The following is an 18252-nucleotide window of genomic DNA, read 5'->3' on the forward strand; positions in this document are numbered from 1 at the left end:
TCAGAGCACAAGGAGCCCAAAGTGGCCAAGTGGCCATCTTAATTCCCACTTCAACAGAATCATGTTTGCTGGTGCACTGTTGCATTTCTCCCTTTGGAACTAGGTCCTCTAGGACAGTAGAGCGTAAACCCATGAGAACAGGAAACAAGATTTTTGCAAGTAGGTCACTAGAGGTAATAGTGGTATGGTGTCTGTTTCTACCTGTTGATTCCTGGACCCCCAGACTCATGCATCCTGCCTATCGGAGAATGAACACCATATACTGGATGCTGATTCAGAATATAGGCAGTCTTCTGGTGAACCTTGTCAGTACCCTTCAACGTGATGCTAGTACCTACCTGCCACTGTAACCAGGTCTTCGAAAAGCCAGTCCCCTGTTGTATCAAGCTAGCTGGTTCAGGATTGTAGGCAACATGGTAAGACCTGTGAATTCCAAAAAAAACCCAAAAAACAAAACAAAACAACAACAAAAAAAAACAAGACAGGAAAAAAGCAAAGTACAAGCCTTGTTTTACAAAACTAACGGGAAAATTGCTTTTAAGATATTGCTATAGAGCAGCAAAAAATAATGGGAAATATTTAATTAGCTATCGAATTGTATATAGTATAGATTAGAAGCAGCTGTGAGCATTCAGAGAAAGGGGAAATCCATAAAAGCTTGAACATTCAAGGCATTATAGCAGGGGTTGGGGCTTGACTTGAGCCTTGAAGATTCCACAGGATTTAAACTAGGGAGGAGAAGCAAAAGGAGCCACCTGAGCAAAGACAACAGCCAATATGGCAGTTGCAGTGGAAGGGAAGGAATCATTACGAGAATGATTTCAAAGTAACAAATAACAGGATTTGGAGCCACCTTAGAACAAGCAAGCTGCAAAAAATAGGAGAAGGAAGGTGCAAAACCAATACCAAGGTCTAGGTTAAAGAGAGTCAGTGTGTCATCGATAGAGATGACAAATTCGAAAGGGGGGCTAGTTTCCAATTAAAAGATAACATTTAATTTTAGACATGTTTTACTTGAGGTGGTATTGCTTTTAGCAAGATATCTAAATAGAAGTTTTTAATATGCAATTACAGACCAAAGAATGTTGGAAAATGCAGAACTAGAGATATAGATTTGATGGTCATCAGCATAGAAGTGATATCAAAGCTACTAAACATAGATGGACTGTTAAAGTTCACTTAGAAAGACAAGCAGATGACTAAAAGCTAAATTTTTGGAAAAGACAAGAATGTTAGAGGAGAGTGAAAGGATGGGAGAGTGTTAGGGAGTGATCAATAGTGTGGCAAAGCTACAAACGGGAAAAGTTCTAGGAAGAGAACATAAAATTGGCAATAAATAAGACATGATGAACTTGTCTTTCTGAATAAATTTACTCAGTAAGAGATTATTTTCAGTAAAGTGACAGCATCATAAGGGAAATTCTAAACAGTTAAAAAAAAAAGGAGGGAATATTAAGGAAGTGGAAACAGGGATGAAGTTCACTTGTTCCCAGATGCAAAGAGAATAGCAAAGCTCAGAATTTTTAAAATAATAAAAATATTCCATATATTTTAAGAGATACATCTGTCTATATCCTCTACATACTTGATACCTAATAAAAGAATGGCAGCTTGGAAAATCTCTGATGGCAGCAATCTCTAATGGGGGTAGGAACATGGTTTTTTAATTGGCATATAATTACCATACAATGTTATATTAGTTTCGGGTGTATAATACAGTGTTCACCAATTCTATACATTCTCAGTATTCATCAAGATTAAGTGTACTCTTAATCCCCTTTGTTCATTTTACCCACCCCCCCACCCACCTCCCTCCTGGCAACCACCAGTTTATTCTCTGCATTTAGCGGTCTATTTTTGGTTTGTCTCTTTTCTCCTTTGTTCGTTTGTGATGTTTCTTAAATTCCACATATGAGTGAAATCATGTTATTTGTCTTCCTCTGGCTGACTTATTTCACTTAGTATTATATCCTCTGGGTCCATCCATGTTGTTCCAAATGACAAGATTTCATTCTTTCTTATGGCTGAGTAATATTCCTGTGTGTGTGTGTGTGTGTGTGTGTGTGTGTGTGTGAGAGAGAGAGAGAGAGAGAGAGAGAGAGAGATTTTCTTAGCCATTCACCTATGGCTGGATACTTGGGTTGCTTCCGTATCTTGGTTCTTATAAATAATTCTACAATAAACATAGGGTGTATATATCTTTTCAAATTAGTGGTTTTGTTTTCTTTGGTTAAATACACAGTAGTAGAAATACTGGATCATATGGTAATTCTATTTTTAATTTTGTGAGGAACCTCCACACTGTTTTCCACAATGGCTGCACCAGTTTGCATTCCCACCAACAGTGTATGAGGGTTCCTTTTTCTCCACAGCCTCACCAACACTTGTTATTTCTTGTGACTTTGATTTTAGTCATACTGACAAGGGTAAAGTAATACTTCATTGTAGTTTTAATTTGCACTTCCCTGAATATTAATGATGTTGACCATCTTTTCATGTGTCTGTTGACCATCTAAATGTCTTCTTGGGAAAAATGTCTGTTCAGGTCCTCTGCCCATTTTTAATCAGATTTGTTTTCCTGGTGTTGAATTGTATAAGTTCTTTACATATTTTAGATATTAACCCTTCATTGGATATATCATTTACAAATATCTTCTCCCATTCAGTAGGTTGCCTTTTGGTTTTGTTGATGGTTTTCTTCACTGTGCAAAAGCTTTTTATTTTGGTGTAGTCCCAATAGTTTAATTTTACTTTTGTTTCCATTACCAGAAGAGACATATCTAGAAAAATGTTTCTATAACCAATGTCAAAGAAATTACTGCCAGTGTTTTCTCCCAGGAATTTTATGGTATTGGGTCTCACATTTAGGTCTTTAATCTATTTTGGGTTTATTTTTGATCCGGTGTAAGAAAGTGGTCCAGTTTCATTCTTTTGCATGTAGCTCTCCAGTTTTCCCAGCACCATTTGTCAAAGTCTTTTTCCCATTGGTTTTTTTTTTTTTTTTTTGCCTCTTTTGTTGGAGATTAATTGACCATAAAATCATGGGTTTATTTCTGGACTCTTATTCTTTACCATTGATCTGTGTGTCTGTTTTTGTGCCAGTACCATACCATTTTGATTACTATAGCTTTGTAGTATATCTTGAAATCTGGGATTGTGATGACTCCAGTTTTGTTCTTATTCAAGATTGCTGTGGCTATTCAGAGTCTTTTGTGGTTCCATACAAATCTTAAAATTATTTGTTCTAGTTCTGTGAAAATTGTTATTGGTATTTTGATAAGGATTGCATTAAATCTGTAGATTGTTTTGGGTAGTATGGATATTCTAACCATATTGGTTCTTCCAAGCTATGATCATGAAATACATTTCCATTTGTTTATGTCATCAAATTTCTTTCAACAGTGTATCAGTTTTCTGAGTATGGGTCATTCACCTCCTGGGTTCAGTTTATTCCTAGCTATTTTATTCTATTTGGTGTATAGTAAATGGGATTATTTTCTTAATTTCTTCTTCTGTTACTTTCATTATTAGTATATACATGCAAAAGATTTCTGTATATTAATTTTGTATCCTGTGACTTTATTGAATTCATTAAGTAGTTATAGTAGGTTTTTGGTGAAGTCTTTAGGGTTTTCTATATACAGTATCATACCATCTGCAAATAGGGTAAGTTTTGAGTCTTGCTTACCGATTTGGATGCCTTTTTTTTCTTGTCTGATTTCTGTGGCTAGAACATCTAGTACTATATTGAATAAAGGTGATGAGGGTGGACATCTCTGTCTTGTTCAGATCAGGAAACACTGAGAGCTTTTCACCATTGAGTATGATGTTTGCTGTGAGTTTTTCCATACATGGCCTTTATGGTGTTGAGGTGTGTTCCCTCTGAACCTACTTGGTTGAGACTTTTTTATCATGAGGAAATGTTGTACTTTATCAAATGCTTTTTCTGCATTTATTGAGATAATCACATAGTTCTTATCCTTTCTCTTGCTGATGTGATATAGCACATTGATTGATTTGCAAACATTGAACCACATTTAAACATCCTTGGACTAAATCCCAATTGATTGTGGGCAATGATTTTTTTAAGGTATTGTTGGATTCAGTTTGCTATTATTTTATCAAGGATTTTTGCGTCTATGTTCATCAAAAATATTGGCCTGTAGTTTTCTCTCTTTTTTTGTAGTGTCTTTTTCTGGTTTTGGTATCAGGGTAATGCTTCCTTGTAGAATAAATTTGGAAACTTTCCTTCCTTTTCTATCTTTTGTAATACTTTGCAAAGAATAGGTATTAATTTTTCTTTAAATTTTTGGTAGAATTCACTTGTGAATCCATCTGGTTCCAGACTTTTGTGTGTTGGGGTTTTTTTGATTACTGAATCAATTCCATTGTTAGTAATTGGTTTGTCAAATTTTCTGTTTCTTTCTGCTTCAGTTTTGGAAGGTTATGTGTTTCTAGGAATTTATCCATTTCTTCTAGCTTGTCCAATTTGTTGACAAATAATTTTTCATAATATTTTCTTATAATCCTTTGTATTTCTGTGGTGTCAGTTGTTATTTCTCCCCTTTATTTCTGATTTTATTTAATTGTGCCCTCTGTCTTCCTTTTTCTGTGAGTATGGTTAAAGATTTGTCAATTTTTTAAATCTTTTCAAAGAACCAACCCCTGGTTTCAATGATTGCTTCCATTATTTTTTTTAGACTCTATTTTTTTAAAGATTTTATTTATTTATTTGAGAGAGCAGAGCGAGAGAGAGCGAGAGCACACGAATGGGGGAAGGCACAGAGGGAGAGGGAGAAGCAGGCTCCCCACTGAGCAGGGAGCTCGACATGGGGCTCAATCCCAGGACTCTGGGATCATGACCTGAGCCAAATTGGGCAGACGCTTAACCAGCTGAGCCATCCAAGTGCCCCTTCTCTGTTCCTTTCTTGTCTTGCTCTCTTCTCTTGTGGTTTGGTGGCTTTCTTTAGTGATGTGTTTGGGTTCTTTTCTCTTTATTTTTTGTGTATCTATTACAGATGTTTGATTTGTGGTTGCTGTTAGGTTCATACATAATGTGCACATAGCAATCTATATTAAGTTGATGTTTGCTTAAGTTTGAAGCCATTTTAAAAGCACTAAAGTTTTACTCCTCCCCTCACATTTTATCTATATGATGTCATACTTTACATCCTTTGATTTTGTAAAACCCTTCACTGATTTTTATTGATAATATTGATTTTAGTACTTTTGTGCTTTAATCTCGATGCTGGTTTTATAACTGATTAATCAACTACTTTTATTTTGTTGGTATTTACCTGTGAAATTTTTTCCGTTCATAGTTTTCTTACTCCTGATAATGGCCTTTTTTTTTCTATTCAAAGAATTCCCTTTAATGTTTCTTGTGAGGCTGGTTTAGTTTTGATGAATGCCTTTAAGTTTTGTTTGTGAAACTATCTCTCCTTCTATTCTGAATGATATCCTTGCTGGGTAAAGTATTCTTGGTTGCACATGTTTTCCTTCCAACACTTTGAATATATCATGCCACTCTCTTCTGGCCTATAAAGTTTCTGCTGATAGCCTTATGGGGTTCCCCTTGTATGTAACTCTTTTCTGTTTTGTTTATAGTTCTCTCTTTCTTTATCACTACTTTTTGACATTTTAGTTATTATGTGTCTTGGTGTGCCCCTCCTTTGGTGGATTTTGCTGGGGACTCTTACCTCCTGGATCTGGATATCTCTTTCCTTCCCTAGATTAAGGAAGTTTTCAGCTTCTTTCTTCAAATAAATTTTCTGCCCCCTTTTCTCTCTCTTGTCCTTTTGGAATCCCTATAATGTGAATGTTATTATACTAGATGATGTTACTGAGTTTTTTTAATCTATTGTCAGTTTTAATTTTTTTTTTCTTTTTGCTGTCCAGCTTGGTTGCTTTCCATTGTTCTGTCTTCTAGGTCGATGATAAATTCTTCATAAATTCTCCTGCCTCTAATCTGCTATTGATTCCTTCTAGTGTATTTTTATTTCAGTTATTGAGTTTTTCATTTTTGATTGGTTCCTTTTTATATTTTCTCTTTGTTGAATATCTCACTGAGACCCTCCACTCTTGTCTCAAGTCCAGTAAATATTTTTATGGCCATTACTTTATCAGCTGTATTGCTTATCTCCTTTCGTTTAGCTGTTTTGCTGTGGTTTTGTCCTGTTCTTTCATTTGGGGCATATTCCTCTTTCTCCTCATTTTGTCTCTCTGTGTTTGTTTCTGTGCATTAGGAAAGTTAGTTACGTCTCCTGATTTTGAAGGTAGTGGCCTTATGAAGAAGAGGTCCTGTCGTGCCTTGTAGCACAATGTCCCCTGTTCACCAGAACCAGGTACTTCAGGGGTGTCTCCTGTGTGGGTTGTGTGTGCCCTACTGTTGTGGCTGGGTGGGCAGCATTTGCCTTCAGTCCTCTTGGCCACGATGGCCCACTTTGCCTATTGTGGGTACACTGGGCAGGGTTTGGTCCCTGTGCCATTAAGAGGCCAGTCTGGAGCTACCCTGGGCTTATAGTTGGGGGGTTTCAACAGTCAGACTAGATGTCTGCCCTCTGCTTGTTTGCTGGTGTTGTGGTCACACCAAACTCCAGGGCACTCTCCCTGTGTTATCCCTGGAGAGGCTTTTGTTGGTAGGCGGGGCCTGCATTCAAACCAAATGCCTATTCCAGTCCATGTGTTGAGGCTGCAGTGACCCTAAACTATAGAGCTCTCTGTGCTACCCCCTGAGAGGTTTTTGTCAGTGGGTGGAGCCAGCAGTCAGATCAGATGCCCACCCCCAGTTCATCTGCTGGGGCTGCAGAAGTACTGATCAACAGGGTACTCTCTCTTTCCTGCCAGTTATAAGGTTTGGCTTCTGGGGCTGCAGTTGAACTGGTGTGTGGTTTATCTTCCCCTCTCCTCAGGCAGCAGTCATTTTGGAGTGGTGCTGATCCCTGCCAGGGCTGCTTGCAGGATAAAATATGCCAGGAGCTGCTTTGGACGGATGCATACCTAGTGGGGCAGGATGGATGGGGTAGATCCACAGGAGAACACAGAGGCAGGGTGTATGGTGTTAGCAAGGTAGGTGGAGAGTATTCTCACTGGTTCTTGCAAGTGTCCTGGTATCTAGGCTGGGGATAGGGTGGAGGTGGAGGATGGCACCCACCAGTTCTTTTGTTCTTGAAGAAGTCTCCTAAAGATCCCTGCCCCTCCAGCATACATTCTGAAATTAGTAAATGAATCTCTTTTCTATATATCCAGGTGCTTTTCAAACTTCTGTTCAATGCTTTATCTCAGCAGGGTTGTTTGTTATGCTGTCTCTTTAAGGGCTCAGTTTCCTATTGTCCTCTGGCTCTCCCAGAGCTAAGCCTGCTGAGCTTTTTTTTTTTTAAGATTTTATTTATTTATTTGACAGAGAGAGAGATAGCCAGCGAGAGAGGGAACACGAGCAGGGGGAGTGGGAGAGGAAGAAGCAGGCTCCCAGTGGAGGAGGGAGCCCGATGTGGGGCTCGATCCCAGGACCCTGGGATCACGCCCTGAGCTGAAGGCAGACGCTTAACGACTGAGCCACCCAGGCGCCCCCTGCTGAGTTTTTTAAATTTATTTTTGTTGATAGAGCTAGAGCTAGAGTGAGAGCGAGAGAGAGCAGGGGGAGGGGCAGAGGGAGAGGGAGAATCTTAAGCAGGTTCCATGCCGAGCATGGAGCCCCACGTGGGACTCAATCTTAAAACTCTGAGATCATGGCCTGAGCTGAAATCAAGAGTTGAACACTTAACAGACTGAGCCATCTAGGTGCCCCATAAGCCTGCTGATTTTTAAAGTACCCCAGAGTTAAGCCCCACTGCATTTCAAAGCCAAATATTATGGGGACTTGTCTTCCAAGTGCAAGTTCCTGTGTGTGGGGTGTTTGGTGGGGGTCTGCTCCTCTCCCTTCTTAGTGCTTGTGTTGTCCCTTCCATTTATGGTTAGAGCAGGAGCTTGATTCTTGACCATGTTTCCACCCTTCCTGCCCTTTTCAATATGGCTTCTTCTCTTCAATTAACCGGAAGGTCTGTTGTGCCAGTCTTTGGGTGGTTTTCTGTGTTTGTTGCACTGATATGGCTGTTGTCATATATCCAGATATGGGTATATCTGTGGAATGAGGTGGGCTTAGGATCCTCCTACTCTGCCATCTTCCCAGACTCTAAATCAGCAACATGTTATTGACATTGCATCTTAAAAGGTGTTTAGAGGGGCGCCTGGGTGGCTCAGTTGGTTAAGCAACTGCCTTCAGCTCAGGTCATGATCCTGGAGTCCCAGGATCAAGTCCCGCATTGGGCTCCCAGCTCAGCGGGGAGTCTGCTTCTCCCTCTGGCCCTCTTCCCTCTCATGCTCTTTCTCAATCTCTCTCTCAAATAAATAAATAAAATCTTAAAAAAAATAAAAAAAAAAAGGTGTTTAGACAAGATATGAGAATAGACCTCTACTTTAAAATGTATAATGCCTCCTTTTAAAAATGAAACCTGTACCTATTTCTGTGTTACACAATAAGAATTTACTCTTTGTGGAATAATGAATTAAATTGCATGTTTTTGATTAGTGATGAGGTCACTATTTAGCTACATATAACTTAAATGAAGGGTGTTTCTTGCTCTATTATATATTGGTCATGTTACTGATAGCTGAGTTAGTACATAGTTGCAAATATATATTTAATACTGGAGTGTCAGTTTCTCAAACAGCACATTGAAATTTGCCATAAAAATTCATATGCAGGAGTATACTATCTTATTTTCCAGTTCGGTTATATCCTGTGTCTATGTATAGACGTAAAGGGAATATTATTATGAGAATATTATGTTCTCATTACATAAACTGATACCTGGAGAAGTAATTAAATATTTTTTAATGAAGTTAAGGTCTTTTTACAATTGCTAATTACTTGTCTCAACTATCTTAAAACATAGAATTTGTTGTTTTAAAAAACATTTTAAATACACATAGTATATATATGCACAGATGTGTACCTTGCTACTAGCTGCTAAGTATAGAGAATTTTTGTGTTTAAGGTGGGCTTGTGTCCCAGAAAAGGCTCTATGAGCATAAATGATACAAGGAGAATATATGGGATTCCCACATAGTTTTTATAGGACATTGGATTCTTAACATGTCTTTAATGTGACCATAAGACCAAAGGGCCATAAATCAGTTGAATCAAACAGTATTGTAGCTTATTATTCAACAAACTTTTATTAAATACCTACTAGATTACATTATGCTACTAAGCAAAAAGATAACAAAATAAATATGCCATAGTTTCTGTTTTCAAAAAGCTCAACACAGGACAGAAAGAATTTAGGGATCAGCATTTGAATTTTGGTCCTCCCCACCTTACTAGATATATGACATGGGGCAAGTCATTTAATTACTTTTTGAAAAAAAAAATTGAGTGTCCGCTTCCTTGTCTTCAAGAGGGGGATGACAATACCACTCTTGCAGGGTTGTAAACTTCAGAAGTAACATATTTATCTAGCACAGTGTCTGACCCATTGTAAGTGGATAATTACTGGTAACTGTTACTATTATTGCCTACCTCACCAGGAGTTCTCAATAAGTATTCCTGTTTTTTTTCATTTTTGCTTACACCCCATCATCCACTATACTATACTACACTGTACTATAAAATTGTGGTCACTATGATATATCATCTAAGATGCAGGAAGTGACCTTTGTTATCCCTACTGAAACCAACAAGTAGGTGAATGAAGGCTCATAAAATTCATCTTGACTTCTTGATTTCAATGAGCTTACTTGAGTCAGAGCTTTCAAGGCTGAGACCTGTTTTCTGAAAACAAGTTGAGCATATACATGAAAGCCATTCATAAAGATCAGCCTTTGAGTATATGAATACTAACTGATCATAAGTTTCTGAACTACGGTTCCAAAGGTTATATTAGTTTTTATTAGGAAAATTTTCATACATACACAAAAGTAGAAAGAATAGTATTATTCACTCCTATGTACTACCAATCAGCCAGTTCTAATAGTTATCAACTAAAATGGATTTTAACAGAAACATTTCAGTCAAAAATCTTATTCCAGCTCTAATTTGTTATTATTTAATCCGATAACGTTCATGAATGTAATTAGAATACTACTTTAACATTTGCACTGTAAGTTTCTTTTACTTTAATTCAGTGATTAATAGTCAAAGATTTGTTTTCTGTAAATATCATAAAATTATTTTTAGAACACATTTTTAAATCACAACATCAAAAGAAAATTGCATGGCTTTGTTACTTAAAAAAGAGGGGGTAGTAAAGAGTTAAATATGCTGGGTAGAATATATTTTGTTCTTTGTTTTTAAGGTTTGGCTTGAGCAACAAGTTTGATACTGAATTTCCCTCAGTTCTAACAGGGAAGGTAAGTGAGAGTTTGCTTTGAACTTTTCAATTCTAAAAGCATTGTTTTATAGCTTGTTATGACAAATGCTTTGGCTCCCCGGTAATGATGGTAACAAGAGGCCACGGTACTTGGAAGCTCTGTCATTAGTGACTGAAAGCTGTCACCATGACTACTAGCCTGTGACCAGTTATCTTGTTTATTGTCCATTAATACCAGGCATTATTTGCTTATCTGTTCAGTTTTTCCAGTTTTGCCCTTTATTCTCAGCACTAGTATCTATAATTGTTTTCATTTAGGTCCATAATCCCAATGTTTTTAGAGTTAACAAAGTTATCATTGTTTAACTTTGTATCACTCTATTATTTTTAAAGTGTCCTGTGGTATGATTTGTTAATACATCAAAAGAATCAAATGTTTGGCCAGACGTTTTTCTACCTTGTAGATAGTTTGAATTTCTAAAATTGGACTCGCTGCAATAAATTATTACCTTTCTATTCCCTGGTTCTTCTACATTCAGTAGTGTGTTCACGCTTAAGATTCAGTATTCAAAGACTTCCTAGGATTTGAAACTATGTTTGGAAAATCTGCTTACAACAGTAATGCTAACTTCTAGGCGGAAAGAAAAAGGCTTTGACTAAGGTAAAAAGTTACTTACACATGTTTGTTACTTGAGGAAATATAGAAGAAAGAGAAAAGCCATTATATTACAAAATACTCAATAATTTCCAAATGGTTAATAGCTGAATGCTAGATAGGTGAAATGTTGATTTGGGGTTAAAAGAAATTAACTTTTTGTATTTTGAAGCCTGTAATTTATTATTATTCTGTTCAATTTTAGTACTAGAACAATGCTACTTGTCAGTATAGATTTGGTCATATTTTAAAATCATTCCATTCCCTAAAGGGCGTTTATGCAATTTATTGTTAAATTTTGTCATAATGTTAGTGAGAAAAGCAAGGTACAAATCAGTGTCTACAGTATGTGTAATAAAGGGGAGAAGTAAGCACATTAATAATTGTATAAAATTCTAGAAGGCTAATATGGAAATAAATAAAAGTGGTTACCTTAATGGGAGAAGGGGAATGAGATAGATGGAGGCAAGGGTAAGGATGAGACCATTTTTGGTATTTTGGTATTTAGTATTATTTTGATTTTTGAACCATGTCACTATGTTACCTATTCAAACCTTAATTTATTTAATTTGTTCTCTCATTCTAAACTCTCTGAGAATGGGATAAAATGCATCTAATATTGGCTCCTTTTTGTCATGATACATCTTCTAGCTGCTTGCTTTTCACTTTTGGCCTAATCCCAATCTTTTCCCTAGCCTTATTCAGAGGTGGGTGGGGAGAGAAAGACAGCAGAGCTATCACTAAAATTATAAGAAGTTCTATTTGATTTAACTCTGAAGGGTATTTTATATTTTATTTGCTTCCTTTACCCCTTGAAAAATGGGAGCTAGCTAGAGATGGTATAAAGTAGTTAAACTTTGAAATCAGATCTGGGTTGGAATACAAGGTCTGTCACTTACTGGCTTTGTATCCTTGAGGGAGCCACTTCTTTGAGCCTCAGTTCTTATGTGAATAGTACCTCACCTCTTGTTGTAAGGATTAAATGAAAGAGCATGTATAAAACTTCGAGTATATTGTCAGGTATTTATTAGCTTCCCAGTGCAGTTTTTTTTTTTTTACCAGTATATCCCAGTTTCATCCTGATTATTTATTTCTCCAATTTTTTCTTACCAGCTTTCAATTTTTAACTGCTTTTGCTACTTTTACATTCTTTATCTGAGTAAGAGTTTATTCACTATTCCCACCAATAATCTGTCCTTTAAACTGTTGACCTTTTCTGTCTCTCCTGATGTATAATGTCAAATCATTCCATATAATAAGCAAGTGGAAAATAGTCCCTGGCTAAGTTAACAGAAAATATGTATCCATTTACCATTTTAGGATACAAAGAGCCCTTTGGTTTGATGTTTTGGCCTCACTCTCTAGAATGTTCTACCTTCCTATCCTGATCATTTAGAATAATTTGCGAATTGAAACAGCGGTTCAAACTTAGATTTGTTTTATATGAATTAATCATAAATATTTTCTCTAAAAGACAAAAAATAGCTGTGGAAAAATCCCTTGAATAATAGTGTGTTTGTGGAAAGATGACAAATTCAATATTAAAGAGAATGTGAATTAAAACATCTCCAATGGAAAACTTGTTCTTCGTTTCCCTGGTACTGCTGCGTGCATTGTCTGGGCAGTTACATTCAGTTTTATTACTGGTTTGTTTCTTAAGAGTTTGAATTACAAGTCCAAAGAATTCTAGAAAATGAATAACCAGGGGAAAAAATGTCAGAGAATAGAGTTTCCAGGCACAAAATGTATCCATCTTTGAAACTGGCCAGTTTTATATGCTCAAAGAATATTTGGAATATTTCTTTATACTTCTTCATTTCTTTCCTTCTAAAACTAAAAACCCCACCATTGAAAAAGATAGTACAGTTTTTTAAACTAGAGTAAGAATGTTAAGCTGCTTTTGGTATGAGTTTACAAAACCTAGATGATCTGAATATGAGCTGTTCTTAAAGATATCCTTTCTTTTTAGGTGACCATTTCTGTAACACATATCAATGATTGGGTATTATTCTAGTGTGCATTATTTAAAGTAGACAAGATTTCTTATATATTAAATGAGGCGTGAATGATACTGTGATGTTTTTCTTAGTTTAGTTTTTAGTGATGAAAACAACACTAACAGGAATTCTGAAAGTCTGATTTTTAAAACTCGCATGGTAATAACATTAGCTTTATACGTTTTTCTCTTTAATGAGACAATTTTTGTCCAGTAGGCACTGTTGTATTTGTATAGGTTATTATGAATTATCAAAATGCTTCTCTGATAACTGGGGGAAGAGGCAAGAAGAATTACATTAACCAGAAAAGAAAGAAAAACCTAAAAGGACGGTCTGAATTCCAAACTTAGCAGACATTGTGTAAAATATTTTAAAATGAATAAATGCAGTCTCTAAAATAGAAAAATAGGGGCGCCTGGGTGGCTCAGTCCTTAAGCGTCTGCCTTCGGCTCAGGGTGTGATCCCAGAGTCCTGGGATCAAGCCCCACATCAGGCTCCTCCCCTGGGAGCCTGCTTCTTCCTCTCCCACTCCCCCTGCTTGTGTTCCCTCTCTCTCTGGCTCTCTCTCTGTCAAATAAATAAATAAATAAAATCTTTAAAAAATAAAATAAAAAAAATAAAATAGAAAAATATATTTACCTTTTACAAAACCGGTCTTCTGGCATGAATGGGATTCTAAATAGGTTTTATGCCTAAACTAAGCAAAACTGCACAGAGTTAATTTTGAAAATGTAAAAAGCCACTTTGACAAGCTTTGTGGCTTAGTACTAATTTTGTGCTTATGTGTTAATGCTTCTAATACAAATAAAAAGGTAACCTTTTATATTAAGTGCAGAAAAGATTTTTTCCCCCATTTCACTAAAGATAAGTCATCCTGTCATGATAGGATACATCAAGCAGGTGCATACATACAGATTCTGGTGACCAGAAAGTGAAAGAACCACAGAACTTTAGAAAAGAACTGAAAGCTTCTGGCCCTCAGCTTGAAACAATTAAATCGTATTATGGGGAGATTAGTGTGTGCAGTGTTGGGGGAAACCTAAGCCATAAAATTGACCACTACTATTGTGATCCAGTATGACAAGTGATTGATAGGGTTGTGTTCCCCACGATTGAAGGAGGCAAAACAGTCTTGCTGGGTTTTGCTTATATTTTCTTCTGTTACCAGAGTCTTGCATCCTGTTATAAAATATTATGACCCTTTCTCCCACCTTTATGATGTGGCTTTCTTTTTTTCTTTCCAAGAAAGTCAAAAGGAATTAAATGTTTCTTTACAACCTGCCATTCAGCTGGAAAGTAAAAGACTTCCATCTGACTTTCATTACTAAAGATACTCAGTTATATGGAAGTAAATGAGTAAAACTCTGATTCCACACAGTTAATAAACATTTTTTTCACAATGTTTAAATCGGGAGTTAACCCATTCTCATTTCCTATGCCCTTATCATCTGTTTTATGACTTTTACTATTATTCAGATACAGATTTTTTTTCCCAAAGACAATCCTGGCCTCCTTTTAAAGTCAAAATGCAGATTTATTTTATTGTTTGAAATTCTAGTAGTTTTCCTTTCAATATATTTATCTTATGTCTTCAAAAAATTTGAATTCTCATTTTTAATAAGTTTAGTATTGTAGTTTTTAGTTTGCCCGTGATAACAGAGTACTAATTGACACAATTATGTGTTAAAGGTGGAAAGTATTGGCAGAAAAGGAGGAAAATTGCTACATTTTTTTAAAGTTTTGGTTAATTTATTTCCAGAAGATGTAATAAAAGAAAAATTTTATAACGAAGTTTATATATCCTGGCATATATTTTATTCACAATATTTTAAACAAAAAGCAAGTTTTACCTTTTAGACTGATTCTTTTCTGGCTTTAGCCTCACTATTTTTATTTTTTATCTGTGCTTATACACTTCCAAATAAATATTTTAAGTAAAAATTTTACTTTTTAAATAAAAATTTAAATTCTAATTATAAGCACTTAAATTTGTAAGTGCACAGATTTAATAATTTTATGAGTTACATTAGTTTATATAAAAATTTACCATATTTTAAAAATGTGTTAGTGTTTCTAGATACACAATTTAAAGAGAATTGATAGTAATGTTATATTGCAGCTTAGAGCTAAATATATAAATATATTTTCCTTATTTTAATTTCTGTTTCCTTGCTCAGTGATTGACTAGGAAAAAGAGGTTGAGTATCAGTGTCTGAGAGGTAAATCTTAAGATAGTAACTTGGCATCTTGTTTTTTTAAAAGGACATCTCTTTTTTTTTTCTCTAAAGAATTGAGGAACCCTAGAGCATTAAATTTGCATTCAAAATGTAGCTCATTGGGGCGCCTGGGTGGCACAGCGGTTAAGCGTCTGCCTTCGGCTCAGGGCGTGATCCCGGCGTTATAGGATCGAGCCCCACATCAGGCTCCTCTGCTATGAGCCTGCCTCTTCCTCTCCCACTCCCCCTGCTTGTGTTCCCTCTCTCGCTGGCTGTCTCTATCTCTGTCGAATAAATAAATAAAAAATCTTTAAAAAAAAAATGTAGCTCATTGACCATCACAGGCTACGCCCACCTGTGCACCTCTCTGGACACCTTCCGTTGTCCCCAGGCGCCATCACACCGCCTGCCCTGCCAGATGCCCAGTCAGATGCCTTTGCACACTGCACTCAATTGCACGCCCCCAGCAGCCCTCATGGGCCATGCCCAACCACACACGCTCAGCCACCATCGCACACCATGCCCAGCCTTGTGCCCTTGGTCACCCCGGCCTGAAACTCCCAGCTGCCACAGTGCTTCAGGGGATCCAGCATAGGACTAGTGACCCAGGACAAATTTTGCTAACACTACCCCTCTGCTCCCAAGTTCAGTGGGAACCCCCCTAGAGCTGGCCTGCTGGGGCCCAGAGAGAGCAAGCTTGGCCACAACAGGCAGAGAGTCAGTGCAGATGACTGCACTAAAAGGAAAACTGAATCAAACGAAACAGGAGGGCATAAAAACACACATAGGATACTCTACCGAAGGGCCAAGTTCTGTTGAACAGGGGACACTGCACTCCAGACCACTCCAGGACCACTTCTTCATAAATTCACTACTTTTAAGAACAAAAGAAACAACTGACTTTCTTAACACACAGGAAGAGACATAGAGAGGCAGACAAAATGAGGAGACAGAGAAATTTATCCCAAATGAAAGAACAGGACAAGGCCATAGCCAGAGACCTAAGTCAAACAGATGTAAGTAACATGCCTGATAGAGAACATAAGCCGTGGTCATAAGGATACTCACTGGACTTGAGAAAAAAGTGGAAGACATGAGTGAGACCCTTAACAAAGAGATAAGGAACAACATAGTAGAGATAAAGGGCACAATATAAATGAAATGAGAAACATGCAGGGTGCCTGGGTGGCTCAGTCGGTTGAGCATCTGCCTTTGGCTCAGGTCATGATCCTGGGGTCCTGGGATCGAGACCCGCATCAGGCTTTCTGCTCTGCAAGGAGCTTGCTTCTCCCTCTGCCTGTCGCTGTGCCTACTTGTGATCTCTCTCTCTCTCTCTCTGTCAAATAAATAAATAAAACCTTTGAAAAATAATAATTAAAAAAAGAAATGAGAAACATGCTTTATGGAATGAATGGAGGATGGAGGAAGCAGAGAAACAAATTAGTGACCTAGAAGACAAAGTAATGGAAAGTGATCAAGCTGAACAAGAGGGAGAAAAGAATTATGCAAAATGAGAATAAACTGAGGGAGCTCAGTGACTCCATCAAACTCCATCAAATTTTATAGGAGTCCCAGAAAAAGAAGAGAGAGAAAGGGGGCAGAAAATTTATTTGAAGAAATTAAGAGCTAAAAATTCCCCTAATCTTGGGAAGGAAAGAGACATCCAGATCCAGGAGGCACAGAGAACCCCCAACAGAATCAACAAAAGCAGACTGACACACAGACGTCTATATTGTAATTAAATTTGCAAACTATAGTGATAAAAAGCTTTAAAAGCAGCAAGACAAAAGAAGTCGTTAAATTACAAGGGAAAACCCATAAGGCTAGGAAAACCCATAAGGCTAGCAGGAGATTTTTCAACATAAACTTTGCAAGCCAGAAAAGGAGTAGCAGGATATATTCAAAGTGCTGAATGAGAAGAATCTGCAGCCAAGAATACTCTACCCAGCTAGGCAATCATTCAGAATACAAGGAGAGATAGTTTTCCAGACAAGCAAAAACTAAAGGAGTTCATGACCATTAAACCAGCTCTGCAAGAAATATTAAAAGGGACTCATTGAGTAGAGAGACCAAAAGTGACAGTACAGAGGTAGGAAACACAAAGCAGTAAAAATGAATTTTTCTGCAAAAAAGTCAAGGAACTCACAAAAAAAGAATATAAAATACAATAACATGTACCTAAAAGGTGTGGGGGACAGGAGAAAAGAATGTGTTCAAACTTAAATGACCATCAAAAATATAGACTGCTATATGCAGAAAAGGTGATACACAAACCTAATGGTAACCATATATCAAAAACCATTAATAGATATGCAAAGAATAAAGAGAAAGAAATCCAAATATATCATTAAAGAAAATAAGTAAAACATGAAAAAAGACAAGAAAGGCTCAGAGAAAATCTTCAGAAACAACCACAAAACAAGTAATAAAATGGCAATAAATATGTATCTATCAGTAATTACTTTGAATGTAAATGTACTAAATGCTGCAAGCAAAAGACATAGGGTAATGGAATGGATAAAGGAAAAAAAGTCCCATCTACATGCTGCCTGCAAGAGGCCCATTTTAGACCTAAGGACACCTACAGATTGAAAGTGAGAGGATTGAGAAACATTAGGAAAAGAAAGGGAAGAAGAAAGGGGGGGGGTAAACAGAAGGGGGAATGAACCATAAGAGACTATGGACTCTGGGAAACAAACTGAGGGCTTCAGAGGGGAGGGGGGTGGGGGAATGGGGTAGGCTGGTGATGGGTATTAAGGAGGGCACGTATTGCATGGTGCACTGGGTGTTATACGCAACTAATGAATCATGGAACTTTACATCAAAAACTAGGAATGTGCTGTATGGTGACTAACATAATATAATAAAAAATATTATTAAAAAAACATGCAAATGGGGGGGCGCCTGGGTGGCTCAGTCACTAAGCGTCTGCCTTCAGCTCAGGCCGTGATCCCGGCGTTATGGGATCGAGCCCCACATCAGGCTCCTCCGCTATGAGCCTGCTTCTTCCTCTCCCACCCCCCCCTGCTTGTGTT

At 37.1% G+C, this 18252-nt stretch overlaps 1 protein-coding gene across 2 annotated transcripts in view; it reads left to right on the top strand.

Moving 5' to 3' along the window:
- The window catches only part of CHIC1 (cysteine rich hydrophobic domain 1), a 61262-nt gene that overhangs the window by 6955 nt on the left and 36055 nt on the right, over window positions 1–18252 (top strand). For both annotated transcript variants that reach the window (XM_026487187.4, XM_057312526.1), the window contains exon 2: window positions 10335–10389. In XM_026487187.4, the coding sequence (XP_026342972.1) occupies window positions 10335–10389 (55 nt within the window). The remainder of the gene's footprint in view (window positions 1–10334; window positions 10390–18252) is intronic.

Source organism: Ursus arctos, chromosome X (assembly GCF_023065955.2).
Source record: "Ursus arctos isolate Adak ecotype North America chromosome X, UrsArc2.0, whole genome shotgun sequence".
NCBI classification, from domain to species: domain Eukaryota; kingdom Metazoa; phylum Chordata; class Mammalia; order Carnivora; family Ursidae; genus Ursus; species Ursus arctos.